At 37.1% G+C, this 24,218-nt stretch overlaps 1 protein-coding gene across 1 annotated transcript in view; it reads left to right on the forward strand.

The window, feature by feature from the left end:
• Nucleotides 1–24,218, forward strand: part of tmeff2b (transmembrane protein with EGF-like and two follistatin-like domains 2b) — a 58,102-nt gene that overhangs the window by 18,670 nt on the left and 15,214 nt on the right. Inside the window, exons 3-5 of the mRNA XM_079628300.1 lie at nucleotides 4,026–4,155; nucleotides 13,345–13,371; nucleotides 19,617–19,713. Coding sequence (XP_079484426.1) covers nucleotides 4,026–4,155; nucleotides 13,345–13,371; nucleotides 19,617–19,713 — 254 coding nt within the window. The remainder of the gene's footprint in view (nucleotides 1–4,025; nucleotides 4,156–13,344; nucleotides 13,372–19,616; nucleotides 19,714–24,218) is intronic.

Consider the following 24,218-nt stretch of genomic DNA (forward strand, 5'->3'; position numbering starts at 1 on the left):
ACATATTGTGAAGCTGTTTCGGCACTGATGCCAAGCTTATCGTTGATTTGTTATTAATAATCCTATCTTCTGATTTGCATCCATAATATTTAATCTACGAGTTCGATCCAATTAGGTAAAACATCTGATGATATGAAGTTCCTTTCATTGTTAAAGTTTTTAAGACACTACATTAATGAACAGACATTACTACATTATATACAGTAGGATTACACAGGATAACACAAATTTTCTCTCCTCATAAACACACACACACACACACACACACACACACACACACACACACACACACACACACACACACACACACACACACTACTTCAGTTGTACTTTTAGATATTTTTTTTTTTAAATATACAGATAATGTTTTAGATCAGATTACTCAAAAATTCAAAAACGCAATTTTATTTCGTATTTATAAGAAATATGAGCTAAAATCTTGGTAGCATAACTTGCTACTTTCTCTCATTTTAGCTTTGCTAATTAGCTTAGCTAATTGTATTGGTCAATGTTAATGGATTAGCTAACAGACCTAGCAATAAGCAAGTTGAAAAAATATATATAATATACATTGTTTTTTCATGTTGGGGTGCATTAACTAAAGTTAACAGATTCAGTTTCTGATTTAAAAATAACTGTATTACATAATAAATGTTGAAGTTAGCATTAGCTAAACATAATGCATTGCATAGCATAATACATGCTACAAATATTGTTAATTCACATTAACTAATGTATTTAACTAATGTTAATAAATGAAACCTTTAGTGTTAGGCTACTCCTTACTTTTTTTTTGTCTAGCTTGCCCGTTCTGTTCCTGTGGTATTACAGCATCTGTAGTTTTGGATCTGAAGCTGTTATAACATTGAGACCAGGCTGGTAGAAGATGACTCGTGGCTCCGCTCTGAGTTCACAGTGAGGGATACAGTTCTACAGAGCAGAAAATACAATATGAGAGATAGATGAGAGCAGTTACTGTAAATGGAGGAACAGGAAGAAAGAATTTCTCTTAATGACATGTTTTAATATCCTCGTCAAAAAGCGGCTGCTGGTTGAAGATGTATGAGGAAGCAGCGGTTATATCATATTTCCTTCCTCTCTATTCATCCTTCACCTGCTATTATCCATTTTCTTATTTAAGCCTTACAATTATTTTTATCTTCCTACTCAGTCTTTCATTCATCTCTCCATTCTGTCAAACGCTCATCACAAATGCTGTTTTTTCTGCTAATATTGGCCTAGATAGTAGAGCTGCATGATTAATCGTTGAACGACCGCAACCTTGATTCATAATCTCGATCTCATTCCTAAATGAATCAGATTCACCTATTAAACGTGTTTATTTAAACCTTTGACAAAATCACAGCGGAACATTAAAATCTGCATTGGCGCTTTGCAACCACACACAGTATCATTATTTCTGTGTTTCAGATATTTTATTATCACAGAAGTACTGGGTTAAAAGTTTATAGTTCGGATATAAACACTGATGTCTACGGTAGCGAACAAAATGGAGTAAATCACTTTTTGAACAGAACTTGTCATTACAATAATGATTGTATCGATCACCAGGGGGCGACAAGTGACTGTTAAAAATTAATTTGTCATTGAATCATTCATTCAAGAGATTTGTTTAAAGGGCACCTATTATGGAATTTTGAAATTTCATGTAGTGTGTAACATAGATCTAAGTGAACAAAAACATCCTACAAAGTTTGAAATATGAAAGTGCACCGTATATAAAGTTATTGTCTTTCAAAAGTGAGAGTCGACTCTGAGTCATTTTTATGAATCGTTAGAAGACCGAAGCTTTTTCTCTGACTAGATGACGTCAACTTGTCAGCCGGCTGATATTGAAGGAAGGTTCAGTTCCAAGTGTATTTGCATCAGCTTCCTCCTCCGTATCACAACCTGTAAGTGTTATTAATAATTGTTGCTTTTATGTTTTATGTAGCATGCTTAATAATGATTTTGTTTGTTGTGTAAGCACCGTTTAGCTTCTGGTCTTCAATGGCAATTGTATTGAGATATGTGAAGTGTTTGTCGTTGTTTTCGGAGTTGTCTTAAAGAATAGAATAATACCTCGTAGTAACGTAACTGCATTTTTTTTTTTTTTGTAAAAACGTTATGTTTATGCATCGGGCTAACGCAAATAAAGACTGATTGTGCTTTTACAATATGAACTCTGGGCTATGCTCGCTAACGTAGCATTAAATTCTTTATCTTATTTTTAGTTTTTTACTACAAACTATAAAGCAGTGGACTATAATCATTATTATAACACGATTTAATTGATAAAAGCATCATTGTACTCCGTGTTAAACAATAAGTATTATCTCTGTAAACACTGCTGGGTCATCTGACCAATCAACGCAGATTAGCGTCGCGCAAAGGAGGGGTTTGGAAAAATTAGTCGTTGAACGAATCATTTGGGAGTCGGTGAGCAAATCAGGTAAAAATAAATGCATATTATACGAAAACAAAAGTGTTTTTTGTCATTGCATGCATGTAAAACTGTTGTTGGGGACTCCCTAAACAACATTAGGAACATTTTAAATGTCATAATAGGTGCCCTTTAAAAAAAAAAGAAAAAAGAAGCTGATTCATCCAGTGATGAAACAAGTGAAATATTTATGAGTGAGTTGGTGAATTATTGATTCAAACCAATTTTTTTTTTTAAATCATTCAGATTAGTTAAACATTTAAAATAGACTGTAGCAATTAACATTTTGTTTTTGTTGAATTAACATTAACTTTTTATTGTATTATAGTAGTTGCTGATTATTGTACTGTATTATTAAAGCAACTCAAAAATGTATCTTGAGATAACTATTTTATGAGGTGGTGGCCTAACTGGAGCAAGCAGATTGTAAGAAAACGTATGAATAAGATTCATTCAAATTAGCCACCAAAACGAATGTACAAATTGCCATATGAGTGTGTTGAAAATGTATTAAAACTACATAAACTTAATGGGACTTTGAGACTTGGTTTCAATATATTGTGTTAAAGGGATTGTTCACCAATGAAACTTCTGTCATCATTAACTCACCCTCAGATTTTGATTGTAAAGAACATTGACGTCCAAACAATATGGACCATTGACATCCATTGAAAGGGGAAAAAAAACACTCCAAAATATCTTCTGTCATGCTCCACAGAAGAAAGAAAGTCATATAAGGGTGAACTATCATGTCAGTATAAAAGTAAAAAAAAAATACTATAGTATTAGATGTTTGTTAGTCTAAGGTAAATGTGCTTCCATATACATTTACCTGTATAAACATGAAATTAAAACATGAATTAACATGCCTCTTCATTACAGAAGTCCACCCAACTTCACTGCAATGTACATATCAGTGGACGTTTTCCCGACAGATTCAGTGTGTTCTGGTTCATTAAATCACCTTGTCCTGTTTATGGCTGGCTGCCTGTGATTTATAAATCGCACTAGAGATTTCAAACTTTGAAAGAGTCACCCTCCCTCTCGTGTCTGTTTTGTCCTTCTCACTTGCGCTCTCTTTTCCCCTCAGGCCATTAGTCAGCAGTTCTGTGTTGGTGTGAGTGTGTGTTTCCAGTGATTTTACAGTGTGTTTGCTGTGTGTCAGTTGTGTGTGCGTGTGTGCATTCAGATAGATGGATAACCTCTTGTTTAATGGCTGATGTAAATAACCTCTATTTGCTCCTGGCTTGATATACGAGTGAAACCGGTTCTCCTTCTGTGTTCTTGCCTCTGGGTGACCTGCTTCCTCCAGGCGCCGCACCACAGCTGGCCACAACAACACCAGCGGACTTGTGTTCCTCCCCATGTGTGTGTGTGTGTGTGTGTGCTGCAGAGTCACGGTCAGGTGTTATAACAGCCATTATTCCACTCTTCGCTATCTGCAGTCATCTACACCCGAACAGATGTCTAGTGTTTCAGAGCGCCGATGTAATTAAAGTTTGTCCTCATCTGATCTCGGCCATTAAACATTTACAACAGAAACATGCATCTGTGACACCTGTGCCTCTTTCTCTCTTTACAGTGCAGCAGTGACTATGCTCCAGTGTGCGGATCTAACGGCGAGAGCTATGAGAACCACTGTCTCCTGCGCAAGGATGCCTGCAAACTGCAGAGAGAGGTGCTGTTGGTGTCAGAGGGCGCCTGCCCTGTCGGTACGTGTGTGTGTGTGTGTGTGTGTGTGTGTGTGTGTGTGTGTGTGTGTGTGTGTGTGTGTGTGTGTGTGTGTGTGTGTGTGTGTGTGTGTTTGTGTGTGTGTGTGTGTGTGTGTGTGTGTGTGTGTGTGTGTGTGTGTGCTGATGAATGCAATCTTTTCACAATAAGGTTCTATTTGGTATCAGGAACTAACAATGAACAATACTTCAATTCTAAATACTCTCATACTAACACATTTTCCAACATTTCAAGTTGTAAATTTACATTTATGGGAAAAAAAAAACAGTATTTTGTGAATTAACTTCAACCTAGATTAATAAATGCAATTAAAATATTGTTCTTCAACAATTTACTAATGTTAACTAATTGTACCTTATTGTAGTGTTACCAAATAATAAACCAAATCTTAATAATTTTTTTTGTTTTGTTGTCCAGTGAAACAATCTAAACATCTTTAAATCATGATACATTTATTTGAGAAGCAACAATCATTAATACTTTACAATATGGTTATATTTGTTAATGCATTAGGTATCTTGAACCAACAATGAATAATACTTTTATAGCATTTAGCCTATTAAATAATAAAGGTAATGTTAAATTCTGTGTAAATTCTCACTAATGCATTTTTTTATATTTCAAGTTGTATACATTTATATTTGCTAATGTAAAAAAACAAACAGTATTTTTATGAATTAACTTTCACCTAGATTAATAAATGCTGTTTAAATATTGTTCTCCAATGATTTTCTATTGTTAACAAATTGTACCTTATTGTAGTGTTACTAAATCTTTAGAAAATCAAATTAAATATTTTTTTGTATTGTTGTCCATTAAAACTGATCTAAAAATCTTTAAAACGGGATACATTTATTTGAGAAGCAAATCAGCCATAAATACATGTTTTCAGAGAATATCTTAAACTGAGTTTATTTTTCTTACAATTAACTTTTAATGTTTCTTTCTTGACTCACAATGTACCCCAAAACACAAGTTTAAGCAGTAAAAATGTATGCTTATAAACATGAAAAAATAAATAAAACCATTTTAAGGGTGTATAAATATTGGATAGACTGGAATACAAGACAAAAATTATGTGTTGGTTCAATATTGAAATATTGTCCTTTAGACAGAGATTTGACATCAATTAAATTCGATTCCACATCATAGAAATTGGTGGCCAGATTTTTCAGGCAAGTGAATTCTGAATCCAACTTCCCAACCAACTAACCAACAAATAAATGCATACATACAGTCAGTCCATACATAAATAAATCTATGTATGTATATCTTTAATAAAAAAGTTGCACAAGGGAATTAAACCTCGGTCGTTTCGCACATTTAAAGAACTGGTGTTTTGCTCAACAACAAAAAAACAAGGAAAGTGTTATAGGCTCAGAATCTCTCTATTATCATGCATGGGCGTTAGAGCTTTGCAAATAAGTGGCAACAAATTCAAAGATAAATTTAACTGCAAACTCCCATTAGCAGGGAGAAGTGATATGTCCACGTGCCCTCGGCGCTCAGAGGCGCAACATTCCACAGAGAAACCACCAGCGGGGTTCAATCTGAGTTCTGCCTTGTGGCAGTGCTCGGGTTCCTTAGAGCCACACCACGGAGGAAATGAGTGATTATAAGCTAAAGTAATGATCATTCACTGACGGATAATGGCTAGTGAGAGTGACGAATGCACCTGGTGTTGGGTGAATACAGAACGACACGGTTGGTTCAGAAAATTAATGCTGATGATAATGACACTTGTGAGACTGGGATATACACTCACCAGTCACTTTATTAGGCACACCAGTTCAACTGCTCGTTAATGCCAATCCGATGGCAGCAACTCAATGCATTTAGGCATGTAGACAAGGTCAAGACAATCTGCTGAAGGTCAAACTGAGCATCAGAATGGAGAAGAAAGAGGATTTAAGTGACTTTGATCGTGTCTTGGTTGTTGGTGCCAGACGGTCTGAGTATTTCAGAAACTGCTGATCTGAAATGGTCTGAAAAAGAGAAATTATCCAGTGAGCAGCAGTTCTGTGGGATAAAATGCCTTGTTGATGCCAGAGGTCAGTGGGGAATTGCTAGACTGGTTCGAACTCATAGAAAGGCAACAGTAACCCAAATAAAGACTCGCTACAACCAAGGTCTGCAGAAGAACACCAAACTGAGGCTACAATTCCCATGGGCTCACTAACATTGGACAATAGAAGATTGGAAAAATGTTGCTTGATCTGATGAGAATTTGCCGTAAACAACATGAAAGCATGGATCAATCCAGCCTTGTATCAAACGTTCAGTGCTGGTGGTGGTGTAAAGGTGTGTTTAAATATTTTCTTGGCAAACTTTGGGCCCCTTCGTACCAATTGAGCAATGTTTAAATGCCACAGCCTACCTGAGTATTGTTGCTTATAGTGTCCATCCCTTTATGACGAGTGTGCCCATCTTCTGATGGCTACTTCCAGCAGCATTTTAGTCACAAAGCTGAAATCATTTCAAACTGGTTTCTTGAACATAGTTAGTTCACTATACTCCACAGTCACCAGATCTCAATCCAATAGAGCATCTTTGGGATGTGCTGGAACTGGAGATTCGCATCAGCCGACAAATCTGCAGCTTCTATCATGTCAATATGGACCAAAATCTGTGAGGAACGTTTCCTGCACCTTGTTCCAGCATCTGCTATGAAGAATTTAGGCAGTTCTGAAAGCAAAAGGGGGTCCAACCCGGTACTAGCAAGGTGCACCTAATAAAGTGTCTGGTGAGTGTATAATTATCTAAATAAAACAACAACAAAAAACAGGGAAAAATCCTTAATTTACAGTATGAGTATAGAGCTGTAAATTTAATGTGAATTGTATGGATAAATTGGTCTTCAAAGACTTTAATGACATGATGATTGAGTTCATATAAAAATCTCTGGGTTTTTATTGTAGACAGTCTGGCAAATCTGAGCACAGTTTGTGACATTGGTGAGATCGCTTCTGAAATTTGGATTTCACTGCTGTGAAACAGTGTGAAAGCTCAACACACACCTGCTGTTGCAGCGGCCCTCGCACGCTGCTAATGTGTGTGGTGTGAAACAGGCTGTAAGGATTTAAATAAAAGCTCAATTTATTACTGAAAAACTGAAACGTGAAAGATATATATTTCAAAAATGTTTTACTTTTGCAAAGATATTTTGTCCAGGTTACAGTTTGTTTTGCTCAGAGAAACAGCTGAGATACAGGTTTGACTGACATTCTGACAGTCTGACACTTCAGGTGATGTTGTGATGGCAGGCAATTCCAGAACATCTCACCTGGTACAATATTACAGTGGAGGAGAGAAAGAGACGCTGCGCACAGTGCTGACAGCAGACACCGGTGGTGAAGAGACTGATACCTTGATGTTCGCTGAAATCGAATCTTTAAATAACATTTAATACCAGAAACGATTCTTGTTTGTTTTCACTACTTCACAGTTCACACGTTGTTTTTCTCTCTCATTTCAGTCTCTTTCTTTCGCCTTTTCTTAATTTTCTGATAAATTATGTGAGGGACACAGCTTTCTGAAGGCAATTCAGAAAAGCACAGGGGAATCACAATCGGGCTTGTGTACTGCTATAATGGCAAAAGACTTCATTCCACCTCTTTACATTTTTCTCACACAGATATACACACACTACTCATTAGAGGTACAGTACAACTACATTATGAGGACTCTCCATAGGCGTAATGGTTTTTATACTGTACGAACTGTATACTCTATCCCCTTACACTGCCCCTATCCCTAAACCTACACACAGGAAACATTCTGCATTTTTACATTTTTAATAAAACATTGTTTTTTATGTTTTATAAGCTATTTGAATTACGAGAACTCATTAAATGTCCTCATAAACCACGTTTAAGTTGTAATACCAGTGTAATACACATATCATTATACAAATTTGTGTCCTCATAAATCACATAAACACACACACACACACACACAGTATTTTGGTCCAGTCCTCTTTTTGTCCTCTGTCTCTAGATTAGCCCAATTTTAGTCATATTTTATTAAATGAGGAAGGCGGCTAATTTAATCGAGAACACATAAATATTTGAGGTGTAACTGTACATTCTTTGTGACTGACTGTATTCGTTGTTACATTTACCAAATACCTTCAGTTCAGATGTAGTTGTAGGTTATAGAAATAATTTTAGTTATTGGTCAGCTTACACTACTTTTTCAGTCAGTACGATTTTTTTAAAGAAATTAGAATGATTTCTGAAGGATCATGTGGCATTGAACACTGGAGTAATGATGCTGAAAGTTCAGCTTTGCCATCACATAAATAAATTGCATTTTAAATTAGATTTAAATAGAAAAGAGTTATTTTAAATCGTAATATTTCTCAATATTACTGTTTTACTTATTTTCACTCAATTAAATGCGGCTTGGCGAGCCCAATATACTTCTTTTAAAAACATAAAACAAATATTAGTAGTCGTATATTAGTATAGTCTCATAAATTATAGAAAATATTATTTGTTTGATCATTATTTTTTGGGTAATAGGTTTGTCACTGCATTGTTTTGTCTCAAGATGCATCCCAGTATTATTATTTTTTCTAAGGCACGTTTATAAAAGCCAGTTAAATGCCCTAATTGAACTAGGGCCTAACCCTGGCTTAATCTAAACCGGGCCTAGATATCTTTAAAACAAACTGCTTTTCAGGCTAAGTTAATTTTTATGTTTGATACAACATAACAAAAAACTGTGGAATGTAGAGTCCCAGCCATAGAAAAACAGCCATCTGTGTGTCTGAGTGTGATGCAGAGATGTGGGGCTGTTCGGAGGCAAAGGCAGTAATCAGTGTCGAGTAAAGTGGGCTACATTTCCTCACAGACCACAAATCATTGTGTGTGCCGTGCTATATGGGTGTACACAAATATGTGTGTGTTTGGAGACAGAATAAACACAGGTCACACTGTTCTCAAATTGATCACCCATTACTTGTAAAGAAGAGAAAGATAGCGGGAGGTAGTTATAAATCAGACACTGTGTGTGTGTGTGTGTGTGTGTGTGTGTGTGTGTGTGTGTGTGTGTGTGTGTGTGTGTGTGTGTGTGTGTGTGTGTGTGTGTGTGTGTGTGTGTGTGTGTGTGTGTGTGTGTGTGTGTGTGTGCGTGCGTGCGCTGAGGAAGGGGCAAAGCTGGAGGAAGATGGAATCGGAAAAGTCATCATTAGTATAATCCATCAGAACATCTAGACGCTCCCCACAGAGCAGTTTGAGAGAGAGACGGGCAGAGAGGGAGACAGTATGATGTAATACCAAAAGGACAGACCCAGACAAAATTATTTGGCTAATTATGGAAGATCATGAGTGCAACAAGGATTGGTCTGATCAGCAAAGGGAACGAGGAATGATCTGGAGAATTAAAACGCAGATTGAAGATGAAGAAATGAGATGCTGAATACATAGAGCCTCTCTCTCTCTCTCTCTCTCTCTCTCTCTCTCTCTCTCTCTCTCTCTCTCTCTCTCTCTCTCTCTCTCTCTCTCTCTCTCTCTCTCTCACACCACACACACACACACACACACACACACACACACACACACACACACACACACACACACACACACACACACACACACACACACACACACAGACAGCCACAGTGTCACAGGTTCAGTGCAATGCGGTCCTGTAATTGAGTCCCTTATTAAAACCACAGCCTCATGAATATGAAGGAGCTCAGCCTCATCTGCATACTTCTGACAATTTGTGTTACCTGTGACCCAGCAGGGGACACAGAAGTTTGGGAAAGAGAAAGAGAAGTGAGAAACTGAAAGGGTGAGGAAGAGGACATTGCAAAATATTGTTTTATTTTGTCTTGTTTTGTAAAATAAATGCGTGTTGAAATTTCATGATTCAATCAGTATGTTGGTTCCACATGAATTGATGAATAATTTGTTCATGTAACTTCAACACCGTGAAATGTTATAATAAATAGTTATTTTTAAATGACCAGATTAGTGATTCACTAATACCACAATGTTAACCGAGTGTAATTTAAACTATTCTAAATCCCAACATAACTGAACATTAAACACTATCAAGTCTTTCCTCATCCTGCTCAAAAACACATTAAATAGTACTTGTGTCTGTGTATCTATTGGCAATAGCATCTCCATACTTGCTCTGCAGCAGCAGCAGTGTAATACGCCAAGACTAAACCTTGTCATATTCAATAACATGCTAAAACTATTCAGAGATATGTCATGATTGAACTGAAACTAATTATTGCAATAATGACCAGCTGGCTCTACATTATCCCTTACTTAGGGTACGTTTACACGACAATGATATGCTTAAAACTGAGAAGTTTTCACGTACTGACGACACCATTGCAAAAACTATCCCCATTCACACTGATTCGCGAAAACGACTAAAAACCCTCTATTCTGCTGCCAATCCATTAGATGGCGATGAAACACTATAGACAACACGTAATACGCATGTGCATGACATCATCGTCTTCAGAGATTCGCGTTTTTGTTGTTTACACAGAGACCGTTTTCAAAAACTTGCACTTTGAAACACGGTTTCAAAACATTGCGTTTTCAGGCACCCAAAATGCCTTTGTCGTGTAAACCAACAGCCAAACCGCGTAAAACGTTTTATGTTTTTAGTTGAAAGCGGTGTTGTGTAAACAGCCCCTTGGAATGGTTAAGATATTTTTACTGAAAAACAAGAAAAAATACTGCTTTAGAAAAGTATTTTTGCAGGAGAGCAGGAGAGGCACAGTTCGGAATTAAAGGAATAACACATTAAGGCCTCGCCTTCCTGTGGCCATCTCAAACGAAGATTTATATTTGTTCTGGGCGGGGAATAATTGGTGGGGTGATTGATGGGAGGGCACAGAGCTATAAGCTGCTCCTCTCCATCATAACAAATTGATGAATGTCAGATTTTCCCAAAGCTGCCGTCAAGCCCAGGGGCGGATGGCGAGAAAGACTGAGAGCGAGAGAACACAGCACAGTCTAGTCATAGCGGCTGTGCCCTTGAACTTGAGAGAGAGAAAGTGGGGTTATCTGGGGCTACTTTTTGTTTTCACCTCAAATGAAACCACAAGAACTCCATTATTTATATTTTGAGAGGTACAGATGCAGCCGGAGGGCAGATTTATAAATGTTAAAAATTGGAAATTAGGTGACAGCCTGCCTCCCTCCCCTTCATCTCTAATGTATACATTTCCCTCGATAATTCTTGTTCTTTCACCCTCTAGTTCTCAGTTCTACAGATCAAATACATTAGGCCCATAAAAGCTCAGTTTAAGTCCTGGGAATGTTCTAGAATTAGAAGCCTCTGGTGTACGTTAGAGTTCTATAAATGTCTCTTTTAAGTAGGGCTGGGAAAGAAGTGCACTGTGCCACATTGACTTTTGTTTTGCATGATGACTGTGATATTGCTTCTATTGTTCTCCTGTGCGCTGTCTGTGCAACCTTCACTGACTCAGATACAGATTCAGAAGACATAAGGTGGCTATTGGGAAAATGGCACAACAGGTGAATTTGTATTTGTAATCTAAGCATAGGCAGAGACCATCTAACCTACAAAGGGACAGTTTTATGTGACGTTTGATCTATACGCTTATTTAAGTGGCGTAGCTCAAATTTGCGGGCGGTGGGAAGGGAGGGATGGATGTTTATATAACATATTTAGCTATATAAATTGGTTAAAGGGATAGTTCACTTTCAAATTTTAATTCTGTCATCATATACTCACCCTCAAGTTGTTTCAAACCTGTATGCATTTCTTTCTTCTGCTGAACACAAAGGAAGATATTTTTTATGATGTCAGTAACCAAACAGTTAACTGGTCCCATTGACTTCCATAGTAGGAAAAAAATAAATATTATGGCAGTCAATGGGACCAGTTAACTGTTTGGTTACTGACATTCTTTAAAATATCTTCCTTTGTGTTCAGCAGAAGAAATAAATTCATACAGGTTTGAAACAACTTGAGGGTGAGTTAAAATTAAAATTTTAAAGTGAACTATCCCTTTAAATGTATATAAGATGCGATGAATAATCATAATAATTAAACTTAATAATTACAACGATAAATACATTATTGTCAATAATTAATAAAAACTAAATATTAATTTAAACTGGCCCAATTGGTTGTATTTAATGGGATACTTCACCCAAAAATGAAAACTCATAATTTACCAACCCAGATGAATATGGCTTTCATTATCAGATCATGAATACAAACAAAGATTTTGATAATACTTTAATACTCCTAGTGTATGGGACACCCAAATTTGACACTTCAAAACCACACAAAGTGAACACGATGGTAATCCATAAGTTTCATAAGAATCCATGAAGCTAATTGACAGGCGCGCTAATGCTAATATTTTGCTAATATTTTTCGTATGACAGTTGGCCTAAAACACTTTTTTTTTTTAGGTCAAAATGTTATAAATATTAGTATTTTTCCAAATCACCTATCATTTCGCTTTAGAAGACATCGATTCATCAACTGGGTCGTATGGATTACCGTCGTGTTCGTGGTTTATGAAGCGTCAACTTTAGGGGTCCCATATACAGTACTTTGATACATTTATTCACATAACATATACTCACATAAATGTATTATTTTTTCAAAAATCTTCGTTTGTGTTTATCTGAAGAAAGAAATCCAAATACTTCTGGTGAGATCATTTTTTATTTTGGGTGGAGTATCCCTTTAATTTTTACATTATGTAATTTAAATGTTCTTTTTTTGGTTATTAATTAAACTACAGCATTTTTTTTTAAATACAGTTTGCTTTGAGCAAAGGGGGTTCAAAATCCCAACCTAATTAATTTTAATAAAATAAAAATGCAACTGAACCTGACAGCCAGTAATCAATAAGCATTTTTGTTCCACATGGGGAAAAAATCACAGAAGTTATACACAAAATGCACGGCTAGATAGATGATGACAGAATTTTCAATTTATTGCAAATGATTTGCAAAAACAGCGACTCGATTAGACAGATGGATTTAGAGGTGTGAATGGTTGTATCTATGAGTGTGCAATCGAATTACCAAATATATTGTCATTTTGTTTGTAAGTTGCATTCAGAATTGGTTTAAAAACACAACTAAATCCGTTTGAATGGACACTACACTTCTGTTCCAGTGCTGACCATCTGTTTTTCTGCTTTGTAGATGCTGGCTCTGGATCAGGGAATGATGGTGAGTATTTTCAACTCATCTCTAATTAATACGGAGCTTTACAATAATGATCTCATATCTGGCTTTGTCTGTTCACATTCGCACACGCATAGATGCTCATTCTGAGTTCGGATGACAGCAGCTTCTGTCCGCTTCTCTCTTGATAGATGTGAATATGCCAGCGATACTTATGATGTGAATCCAAGATGAGGAATTTCACTCTAGAACCTGGCTAATTAAAAAGAGATACAGGATGGGGTGATGGGAAGATCTAAAAAGAGAGAAACAGAAGAAAGAGAGAGGGAGGGATGCTCTGAAGTGAGGGATGATATATATATTCTGAAATAGTAGAAAAGTAGATAAATAGTATGTTGATACTTACCAAGTCGCAAGTATCAGAACATAATTTGCATTTTTGATCAAGTTTTGTGTAAAAATGTCTTCACTTTTGATAAAGTATGTGTGTAAAGTATATATAAATTATTTGTGTGTGCTGTGTATGTGTACACAATTGTTGCATACAAAGAATACACACACTCTCCCTGAAAAAAAGGTACAACAACTGAGGTTGTACTCTTTCAAAAGGAACTAATATAGACCAATTTATGTACTAATGTATACCTTTACTAAAAGGTACTAATATGCACCCTTAAAGGGATAGTTCACCCTAAAATGTCATTTACACACCAGGGTGTAGCCATTGACTTCCTGTAGGAAAAAAAAATTCAATGGCTACCGTCAAATGTCAGGTTTCCAACATTCTTTGAAATATCTTCTTTTGTGTTCAACAGAAGAAAGAAACTCATACAGGTTTAAAACAATCTGATGGTGAGTAAATGATGACAACATTTTAATTTTTGGGTGAACTATACCTTTAACTTTTGATTTGGTTCTGAACCTTTTTTTGAGAGTGTAGATGACCGACAGTACTACATTTGCCAAAATGTCCTCTGCTTGACTTTCCATTTCCAAAATGAACGATAATTACAGCCATTATTATTTTTTTCTTCCACTCAGTATTTGATCGGACTGCAGGCATTTACGAAATTCTGAAATTTAAAAAAGCAAAATGCTAAATTAAATAATTTCATTTCCATGACATCCATGTTTAAGGAATATTGCCTATTGTTTCAATTACTATTAAAAAAAATAGTGGGCACACATTGTATACTGTGTGCACTGTACCCTGTATACTGTATGTAGCAGGAAAGCAGAATGTGCACAGTAAACAGTGAAAACATTTATTTGAAATAAATGAAGCAATCATTGAACATTGATTCACATGTATAAGTCCAAGCACTGGATTCAAAACTGGGTTGCTGTTGGAAACAAGGGCAAACATAGCCAATTAAAAGAAAATTATGAGGAATTCAAGATCTGCTCATAAAGTTTGACAGTTTTTTTTCTTTTAAAACTGTAAAAGACATCATTAGAGGTGTAATAATAATAATAAACTTAGGATCTGTATTTGCATGGGAGTTTTTCAGTAGTCACTGGCTGTCTCAAAAGGTCGTGGCAAACAAGGTCAGATTTGAAATAGTTTAAACTTCGAGCGACGCAATACAATGCTTGACTGGCACACTGCCACTGGAGGTAATAGCTGATGTTTCTCTCTTATATTTCTATTTATTGGGCAATGCTGATGCAAGTCATGTGAAAGGGCCTTTACTGCGAGACGTACAGCTGTGTTTACTGTGAAGTACAACTGTCTCCATGATTTTGTATTTCGTAATTCATTTCTGTCAGGACTACATATCGTCAAATATGATTGACTGTTTTTAGCATACAGTTGGATTGGCGGTACGGTTCTGTTCTGGGCAAGAACTCCCTAGCATAGGGATAGATATAGATAAGCCTAGCATAGATGACAGCTGGGAGAGCAGTAATAACCCTCCTTAGGGTAAACAGAACAAAACCAACATGAATGTATTGCAGATATCATTAATTAATAAAGATTTGAATGTACAACATAATTCGAGCAATCAGTCTGCTTCAAAGGGGAATCAGAATGCCAAATCCTGACTGACGAGAGGAGGAGCTGGGGATGGAGGAGGGTAATTTAGCGATAGCTGCTGATAATACTGATGGAGCTTATATACAGTATGTATACAGTGATCGGCATCGTATTCCTATAGGTAGACGTGGATCAGCTGATGCAAGCTTGACTAACTGCCAGAACTAGCGTCATGCTTGATTTTCTGTAATTACTCTAATATTTTTGTGTGCCCCTAATATGCTAAAGGTGCCAAATTTTGTTCCTACAATACATTTACATGCATCAAAACACTTTAATTTTCTCATAATATACATTGCACCTCATTTCTCAGAGACTGAAAATGGTTAGTTTGAAGATTCAGGGCCCTATTTTAACTATAAGTATCAAACGCGAAACGCAAGTAACTTTGTGGGCTGTTGCTATTATACCGATAAATTACTCTTGCGCACAACGCAAATCTAAAATGGGTTGGTCTGTAGTAGCTTGTAGCTTGAGTTGGTCTGTAGTAGCTGTAGTAGCACTGACCATTATTCATAGGTGTGTTTTGGGCGTAACGTGAAATAAACCAATCAGAGCGTCCTCTCACATTCCCTTTAAGAGCAGGTGCGCTTGTTCCACGGCGGATCGCTATTATAACGGTGGATTTGCCTGGCGCACGCAAAGAGCGGTTCACAGCCGAGGAGACCAACGTTCTCGTCAGGGCCACAAAAGACAGAGAGAAGTGACATTGTATGAGGATGGGAGAAACCCACTCAAATTAGCTTCAGTTAAACAGGCGTATAGCCTATAATAATTTGGGTAAATGTGTAATCTAGATTTATGCCTATTTTTTTCACATCTTCACGGACACAACAATGATTTCCCTCGTGTGTTAATATTTTTCCTTGTAATAATGTATGATTTGCATCAACTGAACTGCAAAACTGCTGCGTCTGTTTAGATTAGAGAATCAAAGTGTAGCCAATGCGCGTTGTTCACACGCTACATAATGGCCAAGCAGTTGAACGGAACAACAGAGGAATGTGTCTCAAAGAGCAAAGAACAGGAAATTGAGGAGGAGAAGAAAATAAATGAAATAAGAGGATACGAAACGAAAGCAGATATAGATAAAGGCATGTGAAAGCCATACAAGAGGGAGAAAGCATAGAAAAAGTGAACAAATGTAGCCACTGTGGGAGAGAAATAGAAAAGGGCAGGAAGGGAGATGGAGGGAGGGGTTCAGCCGTTTAGAGACTAAAGAGAAGAGTTTAGCTTGAGGAAAGCATTTCCCCTCCTCCAGTAGGATCAAACATGTTTTAATGTCTGAGTGTAAATCATTGATGAGTTCTGGCTCATACATTCTAAATCACACACATACTGTACACTCGGAATCAGATATGTTCTATCGACGTGGAAACAGCACTTCCTTCTTGCTCTGCCTCACATAACTGAGCAGCGATACGCAAGAATCTTCAAGCACACACACACACACGCATAAAGGTAGTGACAAAAAAGACCTACTATTTTATGAATACTCTAAATTTGGATGCACTACTTTTTTCACCTACTATATAGTAGAGAAGTAGACATCATCGTATCCCGGTATGAATTAAAAACTGCTCTTTTAGTTTTTTTGTTAGAAATAAATTATTGAGCAAATACAAAAAAATTGTTCCCTGTATAGACTACAATAATGATTTATATTCAGAGCTGTCGGGTTCGATTTTGCGATTGAAGGTCCTCAATACCTCAAACTATCAGATTCATCATACAGCATGTGCTCACAAATGTGCTCACAATCGACTTGGAACATACCAACATTCTGCATTTGATTGTAAGCGACAACAAGAAGGCGACTTTCACAAAATGCATCTTAGCCCATTGCTAATATCTCCATTTTAGTTAGCTTTTAATTAGCAACTTCACACGCTATCCCTGACTTCCTGAATCTGAATGTGGACACAGTGCAGCAGCTCAGGCTTCACACTTCATACTCCATAATGTGTGGAAAATCCGGCCGTTCCTCTACACCCACTTAAACCAGCTATTTTCTCAGGCTAAAAGCTGCTGCTTGACCCATATTTAGCCTTCAGAAGCCCTCACATGCTATGTTTACTTAGATCTTTTCATTTACTGCCAATTGCTGCTCAAGCACCACAAATTTGCAATTAGCACTGCCCTAATTGAAGTGCTTTAGTCACGGGCACTATTAAAGCTTAGATTACATTGCAAATACATTCCGAACACTGTTTGTTTTTTTGGCATAAAACCATTAAGGTGAGGTGTCTTGATCTCTGTGTTATTGAACTGGTGATAATGTCAGATTTTCGTGCAGGCGAGGGCTTAAGGAAGAGTCTCTGGCTGTTTGCCATCAATAACCCATCACAAATCACTTTAACGGTTACATTTTTATTTTGTAGAGGGGCAAATTGCCTGAAACTGCAGCCAGCGGGCTGGTCCCCTGCAATAATAAACCAATTATTTAATCATACACCTCATGGTTTCTGCTGTTATCTACATATGGTCATCTAGAAACCCCTGACATTCAAATGTTCACTACATACGCTTTTGCTATAACACTTTACAATAAGGTTCAGTTAACATTAGTAACTTTAGAAATTACAAACCTTCTGCAGCATTTATTAATCTTATAGCCTTATGATGAATTTTGATTCATTGCATGGCTTTCTATTTTACCACCTGTATTATTATCATGGTGATTATCAGTACATTGTAAGGTACAACCCAGACAGCAACATATGGCGCTTTTCCACTGCATGGAACGGCTCGGTTCGGTTCGGCTTGCTTCTCTTTTCCACTGCATGGAACGGCTCGGTTCGGTTCGGCTTGCTTCTCTTTTCCACTGCATGGAACGGCTCGGTTCGGTTCGGCTTGCTTCTCTTTTCCACTGCATGGAACGGCTCGGTTCGGTTCGGCTTGCTTCTCTTTTCCACTGCATGGAACGGCTCGGTTCGGTTCGGCTTGCTTCTCTTTTCCACTGCATGGAACGGCTCGGTTCGGTTCGGCTTGCTTCTCTTTTCCACTGCATGGAACGGCGCGGCGCGGTTCGGCTTGCTTCTCTTTTCCACTGCATGGAACGGCTCGGTTCGGTTCGGTTCGGCTTGCTTCTCTTTTCCACTGCATGGAACGGCTCGGTTCGGTTCGGCTTGCTTCTCTTTTCCACTGCATGGAACGGCTCGGTTCGGTCCGGCTTGCTTCTCTTTTCCACTGCATGGAACGGCTCGGTTCGGTTCGGCTTGCTTCTCTTTTCCACTGCGTGGTACGACTCGGCACGCTTCGCTTTAGCTCGGTTTGCTTTTCCACTGCAGTTAGTACCGCTTCAACGTGGGTGGGATTATAGACTGATCGTTTATTCGCTCCTCGGCAACCAACGAGAGGAACGTCTGCACTTCGTCCACTGACCACGATTCAGCCATTTCTTTTTTTTAAGTTTTTGTTTCTTCAAGCAAATAGTTTATAAACAGGTGCTACAGCGGTGGCTGTTGGCTATTTAAATCTAGCGGGTTTGGTGTCTCGTGTCACAAATACAATGCCGCCGGTAGTGACGATTCTGTCTGACCAATCAGTGATCTGCAGTGTTTTCACGTCACATTTTAGTATCGGTACGGTACGGTTGGAACCTCAACAGAGGTGGTACCATTTAAAGCGAGCCGTAACGTACCGTACTGTACCATGCAGTGGAAAAGCCTATAGTGTCGTCCAAATATGATACCAGATGTGGGCAGGATCTGGGCAAACACTATGTTGCTGTCTGGGAAAGCAGACTTTGGTTGTTCAAGTAGATTTGTATGAACATTAAATTACTTGACATATACGGTTAAATTTGTAAAATATACAGGTACCAATATGCCATTCTGTAACACCTGAAACATTGTCAGCATATTTTTATTGTTATTTTTTTTACAGTAAATTTGACAGGATATTTTGAAGTAGGCCTATACATGTATATAACATTCTGTGATGGAACTTATGTTTTCTTTTCTGAATTAAATGTATCAATTTATTTGTGTTGCCAAGGCTCATTCGAAAAACAACAATAACAACATCAGTTTCAGATTTTTTCATAAACCAATAAAAGAAAAACAACAACAACATCAGTTTCAGATTTTTTCATAAACCAATAAAAGAAAAACAACAACAACATCAGTTTCAGATTATTCATAAACCAATAAAAGAACTCTTTTATCTGAAAGGAAACAGGAACATTTTATTCCTCATGATATGATGAATGCTTTAAGATCTCATATCTCACTTCTCTCTCTCTCTCCAGTTAACGAGGGTTCCGCAGAGATCAGTCAGAAGGAGACATCAACGTGCGACATTTGTCAGTTTGGGGCAGAGTGTGACGAGGATTCTGAGGACGTGTGGTGAGTCACAAACACACACCATGGCTTTTCAGGGTCCTGGCGTTCTGTTCTTCAGAGAACCGGAGGGCTTTAGGAATATGGGGGTGTGTCTAATGGTATGTATCAGATGCAGAGTCTTCTGCAGGCCTGTTTCTCTTGAGCTTCTGTTCTTCCTGGCACTGATTCTGATGGCTGATAAAGTCTACGGCATTTCACTGTGATACATTACAGCGCATAGCCGAGGGTGCGTGCTGTGTGGTGTGCGCTGCAGTAAATAATCTCTATTCGATTGTCCTTCTCTCTGTCTTTCCGTCTCCTTTCTTTTGTATTCTTCATCGCTCTCTTGCTCCCCTTTTAGCTTTGCAATCTCTTGTGTGGTATCTATCCCTTATCTTTTGTGAGGTTTATGATTAAAGCAAGAAAAACAATTTGCCAGTAGGGTAAGTAAAATAAACTGAATTCAAGATAAGTAAATTGATCCTGTTTTGAAGATTATTGGATATTTTTACTGGAAATCAGAAATTTATTTTATTTCAGCTGAGCAGGAAACTAATTTCAGTGGTGAATACACACACACACACACACACACACACACACACACACACACACACAAAGATATAACATCATAATAACAAAAACAATACAATTAAGTGAAAACAGAAAAGTATTATAGTATCTCAATACTAAACTCAATACGATACTAAAATAACTGTCTAAAATCTACAACAAAGAAACTATGTGGAGTCATCAAAAATAAACTATGTATGTTATAAAAAAAATGTCAAGACTTTTTAAATGTGACCTTCATTTATAAATAATAAAACTAAAACTAAAAACTAAAACTATTTGAACTCAGTAGTAATATCACTCTTATATAGAGAATTTATTGTCTCACTCAAATTGAAAACACATTCAATTTGCCAGTAGGGTAAGTAATAAACTTAATTCAAGTAAATTGATTCTGTTTTGAGAATGCTTAGATTTTTTTTGACTGGAAATCAGGACAAAAATACTGATTAAGTCAATGAGTTTTCCAGTTCACATCAGCAGAACAGGAAACTAATTTCAGAGCCAGAGAAATTAATTTACAAAAAAAGTCTATTTTTAATGTCATACCAACCTCCCAGTATAGCAAAAATTGCACAAACTGATTCCAGGTCAGTATTCTGACCCTTTTGTAATCACTCTCACATGGACAGGGTTTCAGGTTTCTCTTTTCTGTTTCATTTCAGCCTTGTAATTTATTTAACCCATTGACTAACATGTTGTCCCTTGGCATTCTGTGGCATTCTGAGCAGATTGTAAATGTTAATTGTATTGTCGCCGGAATGTTAGGGCAAGTTCTCTGTCAGTCTGGAAAGATGATGGATTATTTCCTTGTACGAGACCCATCGTTCAGGACAGTGGACAGGAAACCCAAGAGATGGAGGGGCAAAAGAGTGCAGCTCTCTCCTGCAATCCCATCTTCAATTAATAGAGTTCCTCTTCCCTCGCAGACAGATTAAAACCTCAGGACCATGGGAGGGCAATTACCATTCAAATATCCCTCACGGTAATACACTAACCAGACAGATCAGAGGGAGAGCGAGGGAAGATAGACATGTGAAAAAAGGGACGGGAAGGATTGAGGGAGAAAATGTCAGAAAGTGACAGAGATGAAAAGAGGGAAATGAGGCATTTCAGGCAGCTCATGTGTGTGAGGCGTCTACGGGAAGGTTCATGTTGTCGGTCAAAAGCGGGAGGGAAGAGGGGAAAATATAGGCCCTGAACTCTTAATAAATTAATTTCCTTGTTTGTTTTCCAGCAAATGGTCAGTGAAAAGTGAAAGCTATTTTCTATTTATTCATTATTAATACGTTTTTAATTTTAGCAATCCTGTCAATGAAATTTGGAACATGTCTTAATACAGTTTACCGTAAAACCCTAATTTACAATAAACTAAATAAACATTTAAATTAAATAGATAAAATATATTTGGTTTACTGATAGCCCATAAATTAAAGAAATGGCTGCAGATGCTTATTATACTTATTGAAAATATTGGCAGATATTTGCACCTCAGAGTGTTGTAGTATATTATAAAACTGTATAACATTATAACAACATACTCAGTGTCCATGATTATATTTAATCAAATCCTAAATGGATGCCGCCTTTACTTGACCCTGTTCATAAAGCCCTCCACTACACCTACTCCTAACCCTATACCCAATAAACACTTATTCCAACTATTAAATATCTTAATACATTTTTCTATTTAAAATAAACACTATTCCGAGTTGATTGATATGCGATGGGAAAAAAGGGAGAAGAATGAGTTTGGGAAAAGGCGGATAATGCCACCCGCCTTACTTTCCACGCCACTGATCCTGTTATGAGCACATTTATTTTGTAATTTTGCCTGGCTCAATCATATATTGGTGGTGTAAATAGACTCTGCCAACAAGGCAGCTATTTGCACTTAAATAGACACTTCATAAAGAAATATGTTTGCTTGCTCAATGCAGTCAACTACAATTTGAATAAAACATGGATTGATGTTATTTCATGCATCTAACCATTTTAGGGAAGGTTACATATTCTATTTTCTGATCAAATTGGTTAAATTACTGCAGTGAACTGAATACCAATTCATCAAATCAAAATTATGGCTACTTTTGTTTTTATTCTAGGTAAATGTTAGATAATAGTATATAGTTCTCAAGTCAAAAGCATGGGATTTGTGCCTCTTAACGATTTAGAAGTCATGGAAAGTGCCAGGAAATACAAAATCATTACGTAAAAATAAAATAAAAGAATGATTTTTTTACTCCTGCCTGACTTCTTTTTTATTACTGACCAAAGATAATGTCATTTAACAGCTCTACAAAAGTCCTGCGCCTCACCTGCCAATTACATGTCAGAACAGCAGCTCAATTTGTCACTGTGAAATCAGAGGCTTATTCTTCTGCAGTCACACCTCTCCCTCATTCTGCTGATTACTCGGAAAGATGCGTTCTGCTCTTTCTCTTTCAGGTACACAATGTCTTCTTCTTTTTATAATTTTTAAAATTCACAGTTTTAAAAATATGAAGCAGAACATGTTCCTTGAAGTTCACTTAAAAAGTTTTTGGCACTAAAAAAACCCCATATGCGACAAAAACGTAATTTACTAACAAAGCTTTATGAAATCATTTACTTACGGTTTATGATGCAGCTGCTGTCAGATCCAGCACAGTTGACTGCTTCATCTTTCAACAAAAGTTGATTCGCGAACTCTCCATTACTGTGCCTCGCTGACCGAACAAAATGCTTCGATCAAACATAATCCTCAGACACGATCTGGCACAGTATTAAAGTCCCCCTGTTGTCAATCATTTTATCCCTTAAAACTCATCTTTGATCACCAAAATTACATATGTAAGCATTTTTTCCTTGAAAAAAAATTATTCATGCCTTAAAATAGCTTGAATGTAACACTACACCCTTGCCTCATTTAGTATATATGTTGACATGTCTTTGGTTCACTGCAGTTTTAAAGAGAAAATACTCAGCAATGGTGTTGACTTATGAATTTGCACAAGGTTTGTCTTAAAGCATATTAAAAACACCTCATAGACATACAGTAATAAACAATATTAAAACCTTGATTTACACCTTCACCACAGGGGGACTTTAAAATAAACTATCCACTTGTTTCCAACACATGGGGTCAGAGCGAACACTCTTTCATTCTTCCATTTGTCCTGTTGTCGACAGACTCAAGCACATGGAGTGTGTCAGAAACTGAACTGGCATCTGTATACCGTATCCAGTGTAGACAGCGTCAGTGATTATAATGGGTTCTATTGCCTTTGACGCGACGCTCACATTCAAATGTCTGCCGTTAAACGACTGAATGCCAGTGGGCGGGGCCTATGGTGCGTTGATGCATAACTATTCGTCGATGTCTTGCTCTGGAGGCAGGCATATGCAAATGTGTTTAACCGAGGGACAACACAGGTCACCCAATATCAAAACAAGCTGTTTTTCAAGCTTGATTAAAAATGCTTTTATTATTGGACATTTTAAGCTATAAAACTTGCAAGATGTTTTAATGGTACAAAGACCTCTTGTATGTCAAAAGATCAAGGCAAATTTGATTTCTCATCTCATGACTCCTTTAAACAATTGATAATACAAAATGTCTTTGAGCAGCAAATCAGCATATTAGAATGATTTCTGAAGGATCATGTGACACTGAGGACGCTTTACCATCACAAAAATAAATTTGATTTTAGAATATACATAATTTATAATAAACAGTTATTTTACAATATTGCTGTTTTTTCTGCATTTTTGAGCATAAGAGACTTCTTTAAAAACATTACAAAATCTTACCGACCCCAAACTTTTGAATGGAAGTAAAAAAAATACATACCGAATATACACAAAATAAGAAAGGAAATAAATAAATACATGTAATTGTTTAACAATGGTCAGAGTGAGGGTGGGTTTTGTTTTGGTGTAAGAAAGTATGACTTTACTTTGGCACTGTTTACACCTGG

The sequence above is a fragment of the Phoxinus phoxinus genome (genome assembly GCF_949152265.1).
Source record: "Phoxinus phoxinus genome assembly, chromosome: 11".
Classification (NCBI taxonomy): domain Eukaryota; kingdom Metazoa; phylum Chordata; class Actinopteri; order Cypriniformes; family Leuciscidae; genus Phoxinus; species Phoxinus phoxinus.